This window comes from Hypanus sabinus, chromosome 5 (genome assembly GCF_030144855.1).
Source record: "Hypanus sabinus isolate sHypSab1 chromosome 5, sHypSab1.hap1, whole genome shotgun sequence".
NCBI lineage: Eukaryota > Metazoa > Chordata > Chondrichthyes > Myliobatiformes > Dasyatidae > Hypanus > Hypanus sabinus.
In genome coordinates, this window is record NC_082710.1 from 87,570,701 (window position 1) to 87,594,658 (window position 23,958).

General features: G+C 39.4%; 1 protein-coding gene across 1 annotated transcript in view; it reads right to left on the minus strand.

The window, feature by feature from the left end:
* The window catches only part of LOC132394766 (contactin-associated protein-like 5), a 1,222,641-nt gene that overhangs the window by 42,734 nt on the left and 1,155,949 nt on the right, over positions 1-23,958 (minus strand). Inside the window, exon 22 of the mRNA XM_059971174.1 lies at positions 11,929-12,147. Coding sequence (XP_059827157.1) covers positions 11,929-12,147 — 219 coding nt within the window. The remainder of the gene's footprint in view (positions 1-11,928; positions 12,148-23,958) is intronic.

Genomic DNA, 23,958 nt, shown 5'->3' on the forward strand with positions numbered 1-23,958 from the left:
GTTGAGTCGGTGGTGAGGAAGGCAAATGTGATGTGAGTATTCATTTCAAGAGGACTTGAATATATTATAAAAGCAAGGATGTAATTTTGAGACTTTATAAAGAACTGGTGAGGCCTTACTTGGAATATTGTGAGCAGTTTTGGCCCCTTACCTAGAAAAAATGTGTTGAAACTGGAGAGGGTTCAAAGGAGATTCATGAAAATGAGTCCAGGATTGAATGGCTTGTAATATGAAGAGCATTTGATGGCTCTGGGCCTGTATTCACTAGAATTCAGAAGAATGAGAGATGACCTAATTGACATCTATCAAATGGTAAAAGGCCTTGAGAGAATGGATGTGGAGAGGATGTTTCTTGTGAAGGGAGAATCCAAGATCTGAGGATGCAGCCTCAGAATAGAGAGATGTCCTTTTTGAACAGAGATGAGAAGTAATTTCTTGAGTCAGAGAGTGGTGAATCTGTGGAATTCTTTGCTACAGGCAGCAGTGGAGGCTGAATCTATATGTATATTTAAGGCAAATTGATCAGGGCATGAAGGGGTACTGGGAAAAGATTGGAGACTGAAGCTGAGAGGGAAATGGATCAGCCATGATGAAATGGTGGAGCAGACTTGATCAGCCAAATGGCCTAATTCAGATCGTATATCTCATGGTCTTATAATGTAGGGCCCCTCCCAATCTGTCATTCTTTCATCTGCCACCCTCCAATCAAGCAGAGATACAAAGATTTGACAGTATGTAACACCAGAATCAAAAACAGCTATCATCCTACTGTTGTGAGTCCTTTGAACGGACCTCTCATATGCTAAAAGATGAACTCCTGATATACCTCACTATGGCCCTTCTCCACCTGTACTACATTTGCTCTGTAACTAATATCATATCCAGTTTTGCTTTTTAGTAGCTAAATGTGCTTTTGAATAATAGAATCTCTTTTCATGGCACAAAATCATAATCATGTCACGGTGTCTCAGTACATATGACAATAATAAATGAATATCAAAATAAAGATCCTTTGCATCATCTCATTAAACACTCGCAAGTACTTAATCAGATGTTACAAAGGTACAGCAAGGCTTAGAAAGAGTTAACCTGGGAATATTGAACAGAAACACTGAATGCATGATATGAAAAGTGTCTCATTCCTTAGTAAATCCATCACCTGATTGTCAAATGAAAATCAAATTTATCTTTTCTGTACCAGGTTCTGACAGTGGTGTCTGACACTGGTTTATAAAAAAACTTAATTCTTCAGCACACATTATTCCATTTTTTCAGGGTAGTTGAGAACACAACATTGCATAAAAACCTTAGCTCAGCATCCTTCAACTCCAATAGCTGTTTTAAGTGTGAGTTGTAAGACATACACATAATACATAGAAAGCAGAATACTACACCACAGTGCAGGCCCACTGTTGTGCCTATTGTTTAACCTACTCTAAAATCAATCTAACCCTTCCCAACAGAAAAACACTACATTTTTCTATTATCCATGTGTCTGTCCAGGAGTTCCTTAAATGCCCCTAATGTACCTGCCTCTATCACCGGACCCTGACGGAGCATTTCATACCCACTGCTTTCTGTGTAAAAAACCTACCTCAGACACCACCCCCTCATATTTTCATCCAATTATCTTAAAATGATGCTCCCTTGTATTAGACACTTCCACACTTCCATCCTAGCTATCCATTCAGTGCTTCTTATCATCTTGTATGCTTCTATTAAGCTGCCTCTCATCTGCCTCATGCCAAAGAGAAAAACCCTAGCTTGCTCAACCTCTCTCTAATCTAAGCAGCATCCTGGTGAATCTCCTCTGCACTCTCTCTTAAGCTTCCACAACCTCCCTATAATGAAGCAACCAGATCTGAATACCCTAAATGTCATCTAACCAGCGTTTATCGAGCTGCAAAGGACAGGTATCTCTTAAACGAATTAAGCAATCGGAAAATACATATTATACAAACAGATATGGAGACATAATTAAAATGTAAGAATTCAATATCAGGATAAAGAATTAAAGAGAGTGAAAGCAGGATTGGAATATGAGAAGAACAAAGAAAATAAAAAGAACAAGAAGTAGCTATTAAAAGCTCTTAAACAAGTTGCAGTTTCAAAGAATGGAATTTCATATGTTACAGTTAATTTTTAATAGCAGAGATAAACATTAAAAGAGTACTTAGTGATATAAATCATGATTTTAATTACACTTATTGGTCATTTTATTAGGCACTAATTATCAAAACACAAATATATCAAACACCACGTCAAAAGATAGGAGGAGGTGCTTGCTGTCTTGAGGCAAATCAGAGTAGATAAATCCCCAGGATCTGACAGGGTATTCCCTTGGACCTTGAAGGAGACTAGTGTTGAAATTGCAGGGGCCCTGGCAGATATATTTAAAATGTCAGTATCTACGGGTGAGGTGCCGGAGGATTGGAGGATAGCTCATGTTGTTCCGTTGTTTAAAAAAGGCTCTAAAATAGCAGAGAAAAACATTAAAAGAAATTAAAGGAAAACATTAAAATAAATTATAGGCCGGTAAGTTTGATGTTAGTAGTAGGTAAATTATTGGAAGGAGTACTAAGAGATAGGATCTACAAGTATTTAGATAGACGGGGACTTATTAGGGAGAGTCAACATGGCTTTGTGTGTGGTAGGTTATGTTTAACAAATCTATTAGAGTTTTTGGAGGAGGTTACCAGGAAAGTGGATGAAGAGAAGGCAGTGGATGTTGTCTACATGGCTTTTGATAAGGTCCCACAAGGGAGGTTAGTTAGGAAGATTCAGTCACTAGGTATACATGGAGAGGTAGTAAATTGGATTAGACATTGGCTCACTGGGAGAAGTTAGAGAGTGGTAGTGGAGGATTGCTACTCTAAGTGGAGGCCTGTGACTAGTGGTGTGCCACAGGGATCAGTGCTGGGTCCATTGTCATTTGTCATCTATATCAATGATCTGGATGATAAAGTGGTAAATTGGATCAGCAAATTTGCTGATTATACAAAGATTGGAGGTGAAGTGGACAGTGAGGAAGGTTTTCAAAGCTTGCAGAGGGATTTGGACCAGTTGGAGGAAAGGGCTGAAAAATGGCAGATGGAGTTTAATGCAGACAACTGTGAGGTATTGCATTTTGGAAGGTCAAACCAAGGTAGAACATACAAGGTAAATGGTAGGACACTGAGGAGTGCAGTAGAACAGAGGGATCTGGGAGTACAGATACATAATTCCCTAAAAGTGGCATTACAAGTAGATAGGGTCGTAAAGAGAGCTTTTGGTGCATTGGCCTTTATAAATCAAAGTATTGAGTATAAGAGTTGGAATGTTATGGTGAGGTTGTATAATCATTGGTGAGGCCGAATTTGGAATTTTATGTGCAGTTTTGGTCACTGAATTACAGGAAGGATATTAATAAGGTTGAAAGTGTGCAGAGAAGGTTTACAAGGATGTTGCCGGGACTTGAGAAACTGAGTTACAGAGAAAGGTTGTGTAGGTTAGGACTTTACTCCCTGGAGCGTAGAAGAGTGAGGGGAGATTTGATTGAGGTGTTTAAAATTATGATGGGTATAGATAGAGTGAATGCAAGCAGGCTTTTTCCACTGAGGCTAGGGAGAAAAAAAAGCAGAGGGGATGGGTTAAGGATGAAAAGAGAAAAGTTTAAATGCAACACTGGGGGGGGGGTGTGTGATTTCCTCACACAGAGAGTGGTGGGAGTGTGGAATGAGTTGCCAGATGAAGTGGTAAATGCGGGCTCACTTTTAACATTTAAGAAAAACTTGGACAGGTGCATGCATGAGAGGTGTATGGAGGGTTATGGGCCAGGTGCAGGTCAGTGGGACTAAGCAAAAAAAAATGTTTCAGCACAGCCACGAAGGGCCAAAAGGCCTGTTTCTGTGTTGTAATATTCTGTGGTTCTATGGTTCTAAACACCATAAATGAATAAAGAGGGTTTTGAAGGCTGTGGAATCACAGAGTGTTATAGCACAGAAATTGTTCATTTGGTCAATTGTGCCTTCAACAACTTTTTGAAAGGGACTTTAAGCCAATTCCACATAGTTTCACTGTGCCTGACAATATTTACTATTTCAGCTTTCGCCTAACTCCCCTTTTAGAGTTAATATTGTATTTGTCATTTCTTGTTAGTATAATTGTGTTAGGAAATGTAGAGGAGGCTTGACTCCAATGCAGAGTAGTGGAGATGATTAAGCATTAATTGATAACCTTAATAATAAACTGCAAAACAACAAGCCACAAGGGGCAACAAAATAAGAGAGAACAGATACTTAACACAACAAGGTAACTGAAGTTTAGGACCAGCTGGTTCGTATGAGTGAACAAGGACTGTGGATGAGAGTTGGGTTTAAACAAGCTGCAGGTGATGAGTTGGAAATGAGTGTCAGGTGACTCCTGTTCACTGATTAGGGACTGGGAGGAGCCTGCCAGTGAGTGCATTGCTTTGTAATGCCAGCCATCACCAACCGGGTGCTCTGGTTTCCTCTCACATTCCATAGGCACACAATCAGTGAGTTGCGGGCATGCTATACTATCACTGGAAGCGTAGCGACAATTATGGGCTACCTAGCACAGTCCTCAATGGTTAAATTTGATGTAAAGAACACATTTCGCTATATGTTTCGATGTTTCAATTTACAAGTGACAAATAAAGTTAATCTCTGTTCAGTGTAAAATACATTTCTTGTACAAAGACAAGATAAAGCAGAGCTGAAGAATACCTATTTGAAAAGGTCCATCTTTCCTCCAGCTTAACTCAAAAACAAAAGCCATAGAGGTTATTTTCAGTGGACTCTCTGTCAAATATTATAATAATGCAATTTGTAAAGTGTAATTAACAGAGTATTCTGTAGTATGACATCTGACATAGATCAATGTTGCTGATGGCATCACAGTGCTCATTTGTTAAACTGTGTGATGATCATTAACCTTGAACCGGTTTTAATGTTTACTTCATTGAGGCTGGTGAAGCATTAATTAAATTTGCTTTGCAGAAGAGAAAAAAAAAACCTGCATCATTAAAGCATCAGTACGAACACATCCCTTGGGTTTATAAATCTGGCTTCCAAGTATCTGTTTTAATTTGTGAAAATTTCTGCAGCACTTTTGACATTTATTATGAAACCAAAATTTGACATTTCAAAAGTGGTTTATAATTGAGTGGAGTCAATCTAACATTAGCATTGTCTTTTCTACATCAATCACACCCAAAATAGAATAATAATTTAGTTAAATTATTGCTCTCTTTTTTTTCCCTATTTTCTGCCCCTTGTCCTCATGTTTGATGGTTTGATATGGCTGTCAGTTTCTCTCCCAACTTGGACATTTCACCTCAAGTCGGGTGAGGATCTTTTCAGCACACAATAGTTCCCACACTGGTCTCTTTAGACATCTCAGGTAGGATCCTTAACAGTGTGAAAGACAAAGGAAGTTTAAGGGCCAAGTCCACTGATCCTTCAAAATTGCACAAGTTGATAGGGTGATTAAGAATGCACATGATGGTCCTGATGAAAGGTCTCCACCCAAAATGTTGAATGTTTATTGTTAAACATGTTTATTCCCATTCATAGATGATGCCTGCCTTGCTCAACTCCTCCAGCACAATGTGCAGTGTGCTGCAAATGAGATGTTGGCCTTCATTAGTCAAGATGGATTGTGTTCAAGAACTGTGTGATAATACTGCAGTTCCATAAAAGTTTTATAAAACTGCAATATTATCACACAGCTCTTTTAGACTACACTTGGTGTATGGTGTTCATTTCTGGTTGCTTCATTATGGGAAGGATGTGGAAGCTTTAAAGAGGGAGCAGAACAGATTTACCAGGATGCTGCCTGTATTAGAGAGCATGTTGTATGAGAAAGGTTGAGCAAGCTAGGACTTTCCTCTTTGGAGCGATTAAGGATGAGAAGTGACTTGACGGAGATGTACAGTATAAGAATATGAGAGGCATAGGTGGAGTGGATAGCCAATGCTTTTTTCCCAGGGTGGCAATGGCAATGGACATATAGAACTTTTATGCTGTAAGGAGAAAAGTTAGAGGTATTTTTCTTCACACAGAAAGTATTAACTACATCCAGCCAGCTACTGGGGTGGTGGTGAAAGTGCCATGGAGATACAGGAAACTCTCAGATAGACACATGGATGAAAAAAATAGAAGGTTATGGACTATGCAGGAGGGGAGGATTAGATAGACTTTGCAGTAGGTTAAACAGTTGGCACTACATCATGGGCAAAAAGGCAACAGTACTTTGCTGTACTGTTCAGTGCAGAGTTGTTGTTGCAACAGCAGTCAACCACTCCTGTACACCTCCTCATCACCATCTGAGATTGTACCAACAACAGAGGTATCATTGGCAAATTGCTTGATGATATTTGAGCTGTGCTGTGCCACACAGACATGAATGTAGAAAAGGTAGAGTAGTGGGATAAGCATGCTTCCTTGAGGTGCACCAGTGTTGATCGTCAGACAGGAGATTTCATTTACAATCTGCACTGACTGTGGTCCCACAATAACAAAGTCCAGAGGGAGGTGCAAAGGCCCAGGTTTTGTATTTTAGTTATTAGTATTAAGGGGATGATTGTGCTGAACATTTTTAAATTGAATGTCCTTTAATAGTATTATTGCACCTGGCTCAGCTACTTTCTTTGGCTGCTCTCTCTATAACCCCACCTCTGTGTGAAGAAATTGCTTCTTTTAAAACTTTGCACTCTCATAGTAAACCAATGCATTCAAGTATTTAGTTCCATCTCTTTGAGGAGTATTCAACCTTTTTATGCCCCACATGATTTTATAGATTTCTGTAAGGTCAGCTGTGTCTCCTGTACTCCAAAAAATAAAGTCCTAGCCTGCCCCACCTCTCTGTGTAACTCAGATGCTCAAGTCCTAACAACATTCTAATAAAGCTTCTTTGCACTCTTTCCATCTTAGTGACAAGAGTCATAGAAAGCTACAGCACGGAACTAGGGCTTCGGCCTACCTAGTCCATGTTGAACCATTAGAACTGCCTAGCCCCAACAACCTGCCCCTGGACTGTAGTCCTCCTTACCCTTCCATTGTATCCAAACCTAAGCACTAAAATCAAAACTGCATCCACCACTTGTGCTGGCAGATTGGTCCACGCTCTCATCACCCTCTGAGTGAAGAAGATTCCCCTAATGTTCCTCTTAAACATTGCCCCTCTCACCCTCAACTCATGACCTCTAATTCCAGTATCAATGTTACCTTTCTTAAAACAGTAAGACAAAAACTATGGATAGTACTGCAATTGCTGCCTTACCAACATCTTGTACAAAATTACTGCCCTTGGATAAAGGCAAATAATAAACCTAGTGACAGAGATAGGGTGCAAGGAAAAAGAGGGAAACACAGAGGTTTAGGGAGGGAATTATAGGGTTTGGGGATTAGACTGTTGAAGGGATACAATCATCAGTGGTGGAGTGAAGGAAATAGATATCAATAGGCCATCTTATTTTACAGTGCAAATCTAAATGATAATTCATTCATATGTGTCAACAACCTAACTTTAGTATCTCATCCAGGGCACAGAATACCAAATAATGAAAGCCAATGTATTTTTTCATGAGCTTCTATTCAATAACACATATTAGATGAGGGATCTTTTATAAATATATATATATATCTCAGATGGAAGTGGTGACATAGAATTGCTTGTGATAGATCATAAGACACAAAAACAATTTGAAAAGAAAAGTAAGTTGCTGTTAATTTAATCTTACTGTCCGGTGACAGTCATTAGAAATAATTTGAAAGCATTAAATCAACTTCTTATGTTATTTCACAAAGGCTGAATGCAAACACGAATCCAGGATACTCGAACAGCACTGCTGAAGCATCTCAACCTCCATCATCATGAAAGGGGAGGGCACCAGCTATCATACTAACATGGCTTTGTAGGGGAAAGAATAGTGAAGGGTAATATCTAATCAATGGTAATATCTAATCAATATCTAATCATGGATTGTGCTAATGTGCTAACGGAAGCGTACACAAAAGTAGTGATATAGAGTACAGCAGCAACGCCATCCAAATTTCAGAAACTTCACTAATTATGTCACAGTGTGCACCCATTGCTGCAATAGAAAATTGAATTTGCTGCTAGATCTGTGACGAATCATTTGTTTCTATAATCAGGACTTAGTCTATTAAAATTAAGTCTTCCTGTAGCCACTATTTTGTTATAAAAGTGCAGCTTACTGATAATCTTGTCAACTGAGAAAGTAAAAGCTGTACCAAGTTCATGCTCAAGTAGATCAGCTTTAACAGGTACTCCTGGTGTTTACCAGTTTTTGATAGATCGTCCATTATTAAAACTAAGCCTCATTGTAAATAATCAATACAATAGTTCATGACTTCAGTAACTTTCTCATCTCTTTTCTTATTTGGAGGTGTAGTCATGAAGTGTTGCGAGAATCCATTCACACCATCAGGTGCACGGTGAAGCGATCCAATTAAAGGCACTCCCCCTTCTACCTCACAGCCAATCAATTATGTCCTTTTGGAAGTTACCACTGAATTTGCTTCGATCACTCAAGATCACAACAGTACCTTACATGTGCATATCCCACAACATATAAAAAACAGCAAACTGTTCAGCTGTAAAGGGCATTGGCTGTGGTCTGACATCACAGAAAGATGTGTAAGTGTGCCCAAGACAAAGAAGCAAATAGGAAAAATAATTGCAGACACTACCCGCTCTATAAACTGCCTTTTTCAAAAAGCTTCCTCTGGAAAGTGCTATAGGGCTATCAAACAAAAACTTCACCCCATCTTAAAAATTTCTCCCCAGCAGTTATCTGATTAACCTTTCTAGTTTCTTCCCCCACCCCATTCATTACCTCAGTCACTACACTGCACAGTGCACTGTACACATCAAACCACTTTTTATACTGCTGTTTACATTGTAAATACATGCTGGTGTTTATTTATTTATGCACACTTTCTTCCATGTCTATCCTTTAACTTCTGACTTTATTAGCTTTCTTTATTTATATATAATTCTTCATGCCTTATTGTTGAATTGCCTTTTATGGTGCATGCCTAGCCCTGACCAACACAGCACAGCAAAATTCTGACTGCATGTAAATGTATATGGGGAATAGAGTTGATATTTGATCCTCAGTAAACTCCATCTGGATCCTCTGGTTCCTGTATAAATAAAGTTCTAGACAGTAACGCTACTCACCTCCTTGTCTAAATAAGTGTTCTTGTAGTGAGTGATAAACACTTGATAAAAGCTGACATTGTACAAAAGAACATCAGCTTAACCCAAGGCAGAGAGATACTGCATTCATTTTGGCATGATTTTTGTCTAACCTAGCTCCTTGGGTATAAAATTTTCCCAACTGATTTTCACTTTGCTCTATATCCTTGTCTTTGTACCTGCATACCAGCATCTGAATGAATTTTGAGCCTGACAGGAGGCAGAATTCTCCTTCTGTTGCCTCTGTCTCCTTGTGTCCTCACCACAGACCAATGACCTCACTCTCCCATCTCCCAAGGGGGTGATAGGGTATCATTGCTGTTAGCTCAAAGCTTTACAGTGCCAGTGATCAGTGAGTGGTGTTCAATCCACACACCACAATCTATAAGGATTTTGTGCGTTCACCTGCGACCCGCATGGATTTTCTCCAGGTGCTCTGCTTTCCATCCATATTCCAAAGATTTATAGGTTAGGGTTAATAAGTTGTGGGCATACTGCATTGGCATTGGAATTGTGGTGACACTTGCAGACTGCCCCAGCACACCTTCAGACTGTGTTGGTCATTGACAGAAAAACAACACATTTCACAGAACGTTTTGATGTACATGTGACAAATCTTATCCTCTTACCTCACCTCCAGTAATTCCAATCCACTTATCACCTTCCCTGGCCTCTTATGCTCCCTTGATCTATTCATCATGAAATACCGATGTAACATTGTCAGTCCTGATTTCTCTGTTACCCTGTCCTGCCTGTGTATGAATGTCCAATGGTATTCACTGAGAAGGGCAGAGGGAGGGCATCACTGCACTGAGGTTTCCACGGTGCTGCACCCTTCTGCCTGAGAGTGTTCATATACTAGCTGTAGGCAAATGTATTTAGAATCATTAAAGTTAACTTGCAATTTTATACTTGAGCCAAAAGCACCAACCTACTGACATCAGTGTCCCCAGAGCAATGGTTTGCTGGAACAGCCTTGCTCAGCTGCCCTGCCTGATTTCGATGTGCTAATGGTGTTAGGTTATCACACACTGCCATCTGCCAGCAGGATGAATACAGCAAGCTCATACTTCAGTGCTGGCAAAGCTCAGAGCTAATTATTAAGCTTATGTATCGGGAATGAGTAATTATTAAGGCAAGTGATTTGCCAAGGGAGTAATGCAAAACATGCCAGGCTATACCTGGGGAAATCGGGAAACTGCAGGTCTGATAGCTCACCTGCACAACACAAACCACACTGTAGGGGAGAGGAATAGAAAAGGGAGCTGCTTTAACTTCACTGGCTAGGCTTGAACTTGAAGGTTCTGAACTTTGGACACACACTCAGTGGCCACTTTATTAGGTACACATGTTCATTTTTGCAAATATCTAATCAACCAATCACTGGCAGCAAATCATTGCATAAAACATGCTGACATGGTTAAGTTCAGTTGTTCAGTAAAAGCATCAGAATGGGGAAGGAATTTGATTGAAGTGACTTTGTTGGTGCTAGAGTGGTTTGAGTATCTCAGAAACTGCAGATCTCTTGGGATTTTCATGCAAACAGTCTCCATAGTTTACAGGGAATGGTGTGAAAAGCAAAGAAAAACAACTAGTGAGCTGCAGTTCTGGGGTGAAAAGGCCTTGTTAATAAGAGAGGTCAGAGGAGAATGGTCAGACGAGTTCAAGTTGACAGGAACTGACATGTTACCTGAGTGGTGTACAGAAGACCATCTCTGAACACATAACACATTGAACCTTGAAGTGGGTGGGCCACAGAAGCACAAGACCATGAATATACACTCAGTGGCCACTTTACTAGATACAGGAGTTTCCTAATTAAGTGGCCACTGAGTATATATCATCGAGTTACAAGGTGCAGAAACAGACCCTTCAGCACAACCTCACCATACTGACCATGATGTCTGAGTCTGCGAGAATTTAACCCTTATCCTTCGAAGGTTGATTGCATGACCAGAGCTCAAAGCTTAAGGGCTAGAGGCTGGAGGCTGTCTTGGAGTTCAATGACTGTACGTATGTGAGTATGGATGGGTGGCAGGGAAGAAAGTCGCTTGTTTTAATGTTTTTGCCCTGTGTTGTTTGCTGTGGAATGTGTGGTGACACTTGTAGGCTGCCCCAGCTCATCCTTGGGTGTGTTGATTATTGATACAAATGTTGCCTTTCACTGTATGTTTCCATTCACAGGTGGCAGGAACCATATCGTGTCCAAGAGAGCAGAATGAGCCATCTCAATGACAGTCACACATATCTACTGTAATGAAGTCCTTCGAGAGGCTGTTTAAGGTGAGGTTGGGGAAATGGTTGGATAATTCACACCTATGCAAAAATAATCTCCACAGAAGAGGTTAAGGGAATGAACATTGCAATAAATATAGCGACACACACAAAATAATGGAGGAACTTGGTAGATCCTCAAGTCGTCCAACATCTTTGTAAATTTTCTCTGTACTATCTCAATTTTATTGATATATTTCTGCAGAGAGGTGACCAGAACTGTACATAATACTCCAAACTTGGCCTCACCAAAGTCTTATACCACTTCAACGTAACTCAATACTTCTGTTACATGCAAAGGCTGGAAAAACTGGAATTATGAAATGGTCTTTTGTCATATTCATTATTGCCATGTGTTCTGTTTACCCTGTGAACTCCATTACACCTTGTTGCATGTGACAATAAACTAATCTGAATCCAAAGTACCTGTCAGTGGGTGCATTGTCGTGACTTTCCTCGAACCAGTTGATCCCGAAATACCGCACCGTGACTTGGACAGATGCCCTTTGACCTCAACAGGATCTGAATTGTGTAGCCGTAGGGCTGCCTTCAGTGGAGCAATTCCATTAAACTGCACGGTCGAAAGGCAGCCAATAAATCCCCACATGTTGGCCTTCCGTAGTTCCTTGTCCATCCCGTTACCACCTGCAGTTCAAACAGAGCACAGGAATTAATTTCAGACCAGCCTATCAGCAGTAAACAGAATTAATCACAACCAGCTTTGGAAGAGTAGCACTGTCCACAGTCATTAATTTTACAAATTGTCCGCTTACATTATAAAACTGTAATTTATTTAGTGTTGAATAATCGCTGATAATAAAATAACTAAACTAACGGCCCAGTGCACACGCATTCTTACGACCCAAACATACTTTGTTTTCCTTGTGTACAAGGAGAATGGCATGGCCCCTGTCACCCACACTGTTCTGAAGAGAAACCTGCTATTTTTATACAGAATTAGCTTATGAGCTATGGATATTGACCACTTGCTAAATTGTATAAAGTTGAACTCACGATCAATCACCATTCACAATAGAGGCATTAAAAGTCAATCAAAACTTCATGCTGACAACCAATGATATTTTGAAGTTAGTAAAACAATTATTCCTTAGTTGTTGGGTGTTCTTCACATCCTTCCATTATTCCTATCTTGTCTTTCTCCAACACCCCTATGTGTGAAAGGAAGTTATGTTCTTCTAGATTGATTACACACTGCCATGGTCATTCTCACCTATCTGTCTGCAATAGGTAAGTTTGGATCCCACGGTCTGACTTCAAAGGACTCCCTTATCAGGTTTGACTATACATTGCTGCAGTCATTCTTGCCTGACATTGTCTTTAACCTTTTCCTTACCACAGCTTCCACAGTTGCATCATATTGCAGCAGCTTACAATTGCCATGTTGCTTTGTTTTTATAAAGGTTTGGCCAGGCCTCACTGGGAGAATTGTGAGCAATCTTTGGCCCCTTATCTAAGAAAGGGTGTGCTAGCATTGGTGAAGGTCCATAGAAGTTTTACTAGAATGGTCCCAGAAGGTAAAGGGTTAACATGGTGTATTTGATGACCCTGGGCCTGTAGTCACTGGAGTTTTGAATTACGATTGGGAATTGCATTGAAAACGAATGAATTTTGAAAGGCCTGGATAGAGTGTATATGTCCAATAATGGGGGAGTCTAGGACCAAAGGACACAGCCTCAGAATACAAGGATGTTTCTTTAGACTAGAGATGCAGAAGAGTTTCTTTAGCCAGAGGATAGTGAATCTGTGGAATTCATTGCCACAGATGGCTGAGGAGCCAAGCATTGGGTATATTTAAAGTGAAGGTTGACAGGTTCTTGATTAGTAAGAGAGTCAAAGATTACGAGGGATGGGGTGGAGGCAGGAGAACGAAGTTGAAAGAAATTATAAATCAACTATGATTGATTAGCATATTAGACTTGATGGGCCAATTGGCTTAATTCTGCTCCTGTGTTTTATCATCTTGCATTGTACATCGTGAACAAGGTTTTAAAGAGTTGCTGATAAATTTTCAGCTCATATTTATATTATGTTTAGTTTTCTGAGGTAATTATTGAGAAGCAGGATGAGGAACCATTAAAGGGAATTTACTGACTAATGCTTCTTAGGTCTGTTCCTCACTTAGTCAACCAGTTGATTAAGAGTTGAATGGTTACAGAGGCACAGAGTAATACAACACAGAAACAGGGCATTCAGTCCAATTTGTTCATGTTGACAAAGATACCCATCTAATTTAGTCCCACTTACTCATCTTGTGCCAAAATCTCCTTAAACCTTTCCTATTCATATATCTTTCTACCTGTCTTTTAAGTGTTGCTGTTATGCTTGCCTCAACCACTTCCTCTGATAGCTTGCTCCATATGCACACACCACCAGGTGTAAAGAAGCAGCCCCCTGGATTTCTTTTAAATCTTTTCTCTCTCGCTCCTTAAAGTTCTTAATTGGTAAGTGAGTTAATGGTTAATGGAGAATGTAGATGAATGGATTGAATAAAGTCAGCAATGAAAGAATAGCAGAGCAAACTCTAAGGGCAGAATAGTCTCATTTTGTTCCTAGATCTTATGGTCTAAACCTGTGCCCTCTAGTTTGTGATTTGCCATCTCTGGGAGAAAGACTATCTATGCCCTATCTATGCCCCTAATGATGTTATGCACATCTATAAGCTTACTCATCAGTCTACCTGCTCAATGGAATAAAATCCTAACATGCTCACCCCATCCCTAGAACTCAAGGCCCAAGATTTCTGTCAACATTCTCATAACTCTTCAATAACCATACCACAGATTGTAGGCAGACCAACAAAAAATGAACTGTTATACTAAAACCAGACAGGCCAGTGGTATCCTGAGAAGGATGTTCTGTCAAAAGCGAGGATGTGAGTAATAGAGCCATAGACTACAACAGCATAGAAACAGGTTATTTGGGTCACCTGATCCATTCTAATTTGATCAGCCTAGTACCATCTACCTGCACCAAGTCCATATACCTCCACACCATTTCCATCCAAACACACAGTACCTATCCAAACTTCTCTTAAAAGTTACAATTGAGCCAGCATCTACCACTTCCACTGGCAGCTCGTTCCACACTTGCATCACCTCCTGAGTAAATAAGATCCCTCACCTTTCACCTTAAGCCTATGACCTCTAGTTCTAGTCTCAAACTGATGGGAAATTGCCTGTATGTATTCAGCCTATCTATACTCCACACAATTTTGTATACCTCCATAAGATATCCAGTCGTTCCCCTGCATGCCAGTGTTTGAAATATTAACCTAGTCAATTTGTCTATGCCCCAGAGAAGGGCCAATAACATCATGAAAAATTCCACCCATCCTGCTCATGGACTGATTGTCCCAGTCTGATCAGGAAGAAGGTTTTGTGGCATCCACGCCAGGACCTCCAGACTCAAAAACAGTTACTATCCCCAGCAGTAAGACTAATCAACACTTCCACCCACTACCTCCCCGACTACTTTATTATTTCCCATTGGCTTATCATAAGCCTTATACAGAGCCTAGCATCATTTTGGCAAACAGTAAATTTGCATGGATGTCCATTAGTGTTCATACAGGTAATAGACTATTTTTCATTAGAAGAAACATTCAAACTTTTATGTTTTTTGTGTTTACTTGAATCATATATATATATCCTAGACCCATTTATTTACTGGTAATGGCCTTTTTTGTCATTATTCCCATGCATTGTAAAGTTATGTTGCTGTTAGTTTGTATTCATAGTAATAGCTAACTCATTACGAGCCTATGGTGAGAGATTTAAATATTATTATGTTCCTTTTGTGTGATTTTGTGCTGCATCAGATCTTGAGTAACAATTATTTCATTCTCCTTACACTTGTGAACAGGAAATGGCATTAGACAATCCTGAATCTTTCCATATAACTTATTCTATAGAGCTTTGAAGAATTATTGACAACCGTTTTGAAAGTTATAGGATCTTATGAGATCATCACAGGGTAAATCCTGAGGGGACTCCACCTGTGGAGAGTCTCGAACAAGAGGAAGTAGGTACAAAACTGAAGTATGGAGAAGTTACATTTCACATTGGGTAATGAATCACTGGAATTCTCCAGACTGGAATTTGTGGTGACTGGATTGTTAGAAATACTGTAGTTGGGGTTGGGTTTTTGGAATATTGCAGAATCGAGGGCCACAGGGAACTGGTACAGGGAAGAGGCAAAGTGTAGATCAGCTGTGTGAGTACTGAATCATGAAACAGGTCTACCCTGCTCCCACTTCCTGGTTGATCTGGAGATCATGTTTTCCCGAAGGTTCTTCAGAAGTCAAGAATGAGGTACAAATTTTGAGGTTACAACCATTTTATTAGAGTTCATCATTACTAGAGGTCGTACAGGTTCAGTCTGCTCCAGAAGCAGAGAAGTAACAAGTGAACTGTAATTATAACAAACTGTAGCAAACTGTAAATGTAATCGGCTGTAACTGTAATTAGCTGTAACAGGCTTTAACTAATTGGCTGTAACTACTGTAACTAACTGGCTATAACAAAGAAAGATGGGCGCATGTTTCCTTTTTTCCTGCAAGCCTGTTTGGTCTGGTTTAGATAAGAAATGTCTTTAGCAAATACTGACTGAATCACACTTTAACTCTGCAGACAACAAAACTACAGAAGTATAAAACCAAATATACGAAAGTCACTAAATTTTATGGGTGGGTATATGGGCTTACAACCATAGGTGGTTATTGGGGCACCACAGTAAAAATTAATATAAGCAAGGACACAATAAAAGCACCAATTTGGGCCCAATCCAAAATTCCTATAATGTAAAATATTCTTATAGGGAACTTCCTAGTCTTGGCAGGGTCGATGGCAGGATAATATTCTCCTATACAGAATCAAATACCACAATCATAAAACAATGTGAGGATAGTGAATCTTGGAACAATGCATTTGCTTGGATTTAGAGGGGACTTTACTGAAACACACAAGAATCTGAGGGGACACTGCAAATGCTGGAATATGGAGCAACAAACAATTTCCAGGATCTTCCATGGGAACCTGATGAGTTTCTCCAGAAGACCCTGAGGGATCTTGACAATTTGCATGTGGAGATGGCATCTGTTTATTCCTTTCCATACATGCTGCTTGATCTGCTGAGTTCCTCTAGCATTTTTTGTCTTATTTTGAATTTTTACAGCATCTTCAAAATCCCTCATGTTTATAACTATATTCTGCATCTGTTGTTCTTTCGACTACTTCAATGTCATAATGTCATAGGTCATATAGCAGGGGCACAGGCCTTTAAACCCAGCTCCGTAGTGTGTGTCTTTGGATACCTCCCCCCAGAGGCTGGTGGGTAAATTGTCCTTGCTGGGACGCAGTTACTTTTTGTAACTGGATCTTGGCTTATTGATGGAGTCAGTCCAAGTTGGCAGCAACATCTCAAGTTCCATCATACTGAGCACTGGTACCTTCCCCGCCCACCCACTGCTGTGTGCTCAGCCCACTGCTGACTCATGACTGCACTGCCAGATTCAGCTCAAACTGTGTCATTTTGTTCACTGATTTTGCAACAGTGGTTTGCCTCATCAGCAACATTGCTGAGATGGCATACTGAAAGGAGATAGAGAGGTTTGGCAGATGGTGTAAGAGCAACAAACTCAGTTTCAACATGGGTAATACAGAAGAGACTATTGTGGACTTCAGGAAGGTAGATGTCGCTCACTCTCAATTGCACATCAGTGGCTCTGCCGTGGACAGAATAAAGAGCACAGAATTCCATTGTGACAATCTATCCAGGACATCCATATTAATTAAGACTTAACAGCACCACACTTTCTTGAGGAGTTTCAAGCATGCCAGTCTTCCCACCCCTTTCCTAACAACTTTCTACAGGAGCACCATTGGGTGTCCTGGCTGGCTGCATCATTGTGTGGTACAGAAGTTGCAAAACAATCGATCGCAAGACCATACAGAGGAGAGTAACATCTGCTGAGAAGATCAGCAGGGTCTCCCTTACCCTATTGCTGACATTGACCAGACAAAGGGCCTGAAGCATTATTGAGGATCCCTACCACCAACCTCACAGTCCTTTTTTCCTACTAATATCAGGAAAGGTACAGGAGCATCAGGACTAGGACTGCCAGACTGTTTAACAGTTTCTTCCCTCAAGCTGTCAGACCCTGCCACCACTGAGGTCTCGTCATTAGAACAGAGAGCTTTCTATAATTTACTATACTGTTTATTATTTTATTTTATGGTAATATTTTGGTGTGCATGCTGTGAGTCATATATGCTTTGTGGGTGCACTGTGGTCTGGAGAAACACTGTTTCACTTGGTTGTCAGATGATAATAAACTTAAACCTAATCTTGATAACAGGTGAAGCAAAAGCTTTTCACTGTATCTCAATACATGTGACAATATTAAGCAATCTAAATCAAACACCTGGAAAACCACCACATACAATCATTTGAGGAATATTCAGGAATTCAGAATAAACGTTCATTTTGTAACATCAGCATACATCAAGAGAAAAAAACTTCACTGGTCAATTTACCTCTTAAATTTGTTTGGAAATGCAGAACAATGCAAACATTAAAAAATAACATGAACTCAGTGGTAATTTTATTAGGTACACCTGATCATTAATGCAAATTTATAATTAGTCAATCAAGTGGCAGCAACCCAATGCATAAAAATGCACACATCATCAAGAAGTCCAATTGGTGTTCAGACCAAATATCAGAATGGGGAGGAAATGTGATCTAACTGAATTTGACTGTGAAATGAGTGTTGGTGCCAGATGGGGTGGTTTGAGTATTTCAGAAACTGCTGATATCCTGGGATTTTCATGCACAGCAGACTCTAGAGGTTAATGAGAATGGTGTGAAAAACAAATAAAACACCCAGTGTGTGGCAGTCCTGTGGGTAAAAATGCCTTGTTAATTAGAGAGGTAAGAGAAGAATGGCCAGACTGATTTAAGCTGACAGAAGGGCAATATTAAATCAAATATCCACACCTTACAATAGTGGTGTGCAGAAGAGCACCTGTACCACAAACATACACTCAATGGATACTTTATTAGGGACAAGAGTCACCTAATAAAGTGGCTACTGAAGGTAGGTCAAGAGGTAAATATTACAACCTGGCTTCCATTAATGGTATTTCAAAAAATTCTGCTAATTGCCCAACTTATGTATCATAATGCATTGATATGCTTCTTGTGAATATGACATTATTCTTTGGTAATACTTTCCCAATTGCTTTGTTAATAGCAATAACACTGTTATGAAAATATTGTTTCTCTAAGCCGTGTGCAGTGTTTGAATACGGTTAATGATGTAGAGTTTGTCACTGTCCTTATTCCTCAGCACTGAATGCTGCACCAGCGGCTGGTAATTCATTTCCAAATGCAGTGATGATAGTCATCAATTATTCATGGCTTGTAACCACTTAATTTTATATTCATCAAAGTGTTCATTAACGTTTAGCTTCAGAGCGTTCCAACTTTGTCAATAATACCTAAAGATAGCTAGCAGATAATAAATGGTTCTTACTCTATATTTAACATATCACTCTAATCTCTCACATTCTGGAATGCAGAAATACTGGAAATGTTGCATTCCTCCTTGTGATCTGAGAAAAGATGTGCTGGCAATGGAAAAGCTCCAGAGGAGGCTCACCAGATTGATCCTGGGAATGAATGGGTTAACAAACTGTATGCGGTGCATTTGATGTCTCTGGGCCTGTACTTGCTGGAGTTTAGAAGATTGAGAGGGGATCTCATTGCAACCTATCCAATATTGAAAAGCCTACTGTAGATAGTATGGATGTGGAGAGGATGTTTCCTGTAGTGGGAAGACAAGGACTAGAGATACAGCCTCAGAATGCAAGGATGGCTCTGTAGAATAGAGATAAGCAGGGATTTCTTTAGCCAGAGGGTGGTGAATTTGTGGAGTTCATTGATACAGATGGCTGTGGAGGCCAAGTCATTGGGTATATTTAAAGTGGAGGTTGATGGTTTCTTAACTAGTCAGTGTGTCAAAGATTATGGAGGAGAAAGCAGGAAATGGATCTAAGAGGGATAATAAACCAGCCATGATGGAATGGCAGAGCAAACTTGATGGGCCAATTGGCTATTTCTGCTCCTATGTCTTAAGGTCTTATTATCTATTTTGTATGTATATGATTTGTCCAGACAAATCTGAGAAATAGATAGTTCTGCTTTAAATAGATAGAAACAGATAGTTCTGCTTTACACTTAGAGTGTTGGTTGACTAGTTTGAATCAATGTCTGGCATTTGCTTTCTTAGGTAAGATTTAGTTACATCAGTTTAATAAATCATTAAGTCCAAACGTGAGCTGATGGACAGGCTGAGCTTTTACTGCATGCCTTTGGTGTATTTAAGGGTATAACATGCGTAACTGACAATTGCGTAGCATTTGCTGGGTATTTCACTCTCTGTTAACTATTGTACCATTGCCTGGCATTCAAGAAATTGTGTTAATGAGGGTTGAGATAGAGATCTTCAAATTTCTAATCTAAGTATCACCAACAATTTGTCCTGGTCCACTTACATGTATGTTACTGCCAAAAAACCTCTAAGACCTGGTCCTCCAAAACTAATCAGTAATCTCCAAGACCTGGGCCTTCAATGCCCCTGTGTGCAATTGGATCCTGGATTTCCTCACTTGTAGACTCCAGTCAGTTTGGATTGGCAAAAACATCTCCTCCATATTCTCCTTCAGCACAAGGGCACTGCAGGTATGTATACTTATCCCCCTGCTCTATTCACTTAACGCTTACGTCTGTGTGGCTAAGTACAGCTCCAACACCACTGTTGTGGACTGTATCAAAGGAAGTGATGAATTAGCATACAGGAGGAAGATTGAAAACTTGGCTTAGTGGTGTAATAACAACAACCTCACTCTCAATGCCAATAAGGCATGATAGTAGACTTCAGGAGAAAAAAAAACAGAGGTCAATAAGCCAGTAATCATTGAAGGATCGGAGGTGGAGAGGGTCAGTAACTTTAAACTCCTGTGTATCACTATCTCAGAGGACCTGTCCTTCATCCAACATATAAATATAATTGCAAAGAATGCATGACAGTGCTTCTTCTTCCTCGGGAATCTGAAGAGATTTGGCATGTTATCACAAACCTTGGCAGACTTCTATAGATGAGTAGTGGAAAGTGTGCTGACTGGCTGCATTATGGCCTGGTATGGGAACAACAATGCCTTCGAGTTGAAAATCCTACAAAAGGTAGTGGATTTGCCCAGTACATCATGGGTAAAACCCTCCCACTGATGAGTACATCTACATGAAACATTGTTGTAGAAAAGCAGAATCCATCATCAGAGATCCTCACCACCCAGGTCACTCACTTTTCTCACTGTTGCCATCAGGTAGAAGGTACATGAGCCTTAGGACTCACACCAGCAGGTTCACGAACAGCTACTACCACTCAACCATCAGGCTCTTGAACAAAACGGGATAACTACACTCATTTAAGGACACTTTTATCTTGTTATTTCATGCCTGTTATTTATTGCTATTTATTTATTATCCACATTTGCAGTTTGTTTACAGTTTGTAGTTCCTGACATTTACAGTTTACTGATCCTCTTTACAGTTACTGTTCTGCAGATTTGCTAAGTACACCTGCAGAAAAAGAATCTCAGGGTTTTTGTAGTGACATGTATGTACTCCGATAATAAATTTTACCTTGAACTTTGAAAAAAACACACTTCCTCAAAAGGGCAGAGAAATTCAATGTGTTCCCGATGAAGTTCATCATTCTTTATAGATACTAGAGAAACCATTCTATCTGGATGCATCCGGGTGATAACACAACAACAGTACACAATAAATCCAGCTGCATCACTATTGAGCAACTTGGCGATGGGATAGTCATGCAGTAATTGATGGTTTAGGTGTGCAGCAGTGACATTCAGTCATAAGGAGATGTACAAAATGAACAAATGCACCTTTGATTTGACCCAGAGTAGCTGCTACATCTGAGAGCACCACCATCTTACCAGTAGTAGCTGTGCAAGTGCAACACTATACTCCGCAATCTGCTTTTCATTTTTTACTACCTCAATGTATCTTCATATGGCTTGATCTATCTGGCTGGCTTGCAAAACGAAGATTTTCACTGTACCTTGGTACATGGAGTAGAGATGAGGAGAAACTGCTTTTCCCAAAGAGTAGCTAATCTGTGGAATTCTCTGCCCAGGGAAGCAGTAGAAGCTATATCACTAAATATATTTTAAGCACAGTTAGATTATTTTTTGCATAGCAGTGGAATTAAGCGTTTTCAGGAGACGTCATGAAGATGGAGCTGAGCTAGATCAGCAATTGAAAGGCAGAACAGACTAAATGGGCTGAATGGTCTACTCCTGCTCCTATTTCTTATGTGACAATAATAAGCAAATCCAATCCAAACATTCTCATTTACTTTACTTTCTTGGGTACAGTATCATTATTCACTCAATAATCTATCTGATTTTCTGACTTTGAAGGGAGTTATTTTAAACTCCTCAAAATGTACTTAAAAGAACAGAGGAACATGAATGATAAAACCAGGAGCTGGTTGTGTAAACTTCATGTCTGCTCACACATTTGAGAAGATCACAGATGACCTTAACCTTCTATCTCATCCTTAGTTTTTGGTAGCATGATATTAATAATCTATCAATTTCTAGCCTGAATATACAGTGGATTCTGGTTAATTGGGATACATCGAGACAAATATATTTTGGTTCAATTAAATGGCTGCCCTATTTAGACAAAGTTTCATGGAAATAGTTTTAAAAAGTATAAAAAAGTCAAGCTGAGTAACAAATTCTGTATTCAAATGAAATACAGAACAAATTAGAACATTATCAATAGTTCTACAGCACCATAAAACTGGGCATCAGTTCCAATAGTTATTGATGAAAGAATTAATCTGTGTATGTTCTCTGGACTGTAAATGAACAAAATCAGTGCAGATAATAAACTGCCTTCGTATAAGGCTGTCGATAACTGCATCCTCCAAATCTTCATTTTCTTTGTAACAATCCTTCGTAGTTTCTAACATGTTGAAGTTGTGAATTCATTTTGCTTTTACTCTTGTCTGTTTCTGGTAACTCCAACCTTGAATGCTTGAAATTGCAGTGAACAAAACAGCTCTGAATTGTCTTACTGCTCATTTCTCCTCAACAGTCAATGACAAAAGTCACTGTTTTTTGAATGCAACCACACGCAACTGATACTATTTAAAAACTGTTCACTCAAAGCACATGTTGTGTCTAATGGCACACAACTGCACATGACAGACACTAGTGAGAAACTGTTCAGTAACAGTCTCCTGTCCCAATTAAGTGGCATGATGCTCCAAATAAATGTAGGGAATTCCAGGTATTTTCTCAATTTCTTTTTGTTCTTTAAATTTATTCCTAATAAGTGGCTGCACTGATTAACTGATGGCCTAATGAACCAGAATCTGTTGTTGAAAGCATTGTATGAAGGCATTCGATTATCTGCATTAGGTGGCTGCATTGATTTTATTTATTTACAGTCAATTGAAAGAACATGGCAGTGTATACTAGATGAATTCATCTGTCGATAACTATCAGGAACTAATACACAGTTTTATAATACCGCAGCAGTATTGGTAGTATTCTAATTTGTTCTGTATGTTATTTAAATACATGATTTGTTACTCAGTTAAAGATTAGTTTGTCTTTTTTATTCTTTTTTAACAATTTCCATGAAACTTCAGCTAATTGGAGCAGCTGTTTAATCGGACCAAGTTGTACTGGTCTCGATGTGTCCCTATTACCTGGAATCCACTGTATCTAAACTGTATTAAATGCCACACGATCATGTTCAACCATCGGCTTCCTGAATTAACATGCATAACTTCACTCAACACGATGCTAAACTGATTCCACAACCTATGGACTCATTTTCAGTGAATCCAGGACTCATGTTCTTGGTATTATTTATTTACTTCTGCATTTGCACAGTTTTTCTTCTTTTGCATATTAGTTGCTTTTCAGTCTTTGTGAATACTTTTTCATAAATTCTATTGTTTGTTTTTGTTTTACTCTGAATGCCTGCAAGAAAATGAATCTCAGGGTAGCATATGGTGATATATACATACCTTGATAAAAAATTTACTTTGAACATTATATTCCAAATGCCATGTTACGATTTACCCTGACTATATCTCCTTGAAGCATCTCTGCATCTTCCTCATAGTCGATTCTTTCGAGAACCATCGGATATAAAGCACTTGGCCCACTATATTCAAACCATGTAAATAGATTTCTATAGCTGAAGCCTCAACACCATTTTCTGCAGCATCCTTAATCACAACTCCCATCCAAAAGATGAGCTTCTTAGTTCCACTGTCAGTTTTTGTTCATTACTCACTCTCTAATCCATGCCAGTATATTGGCAACA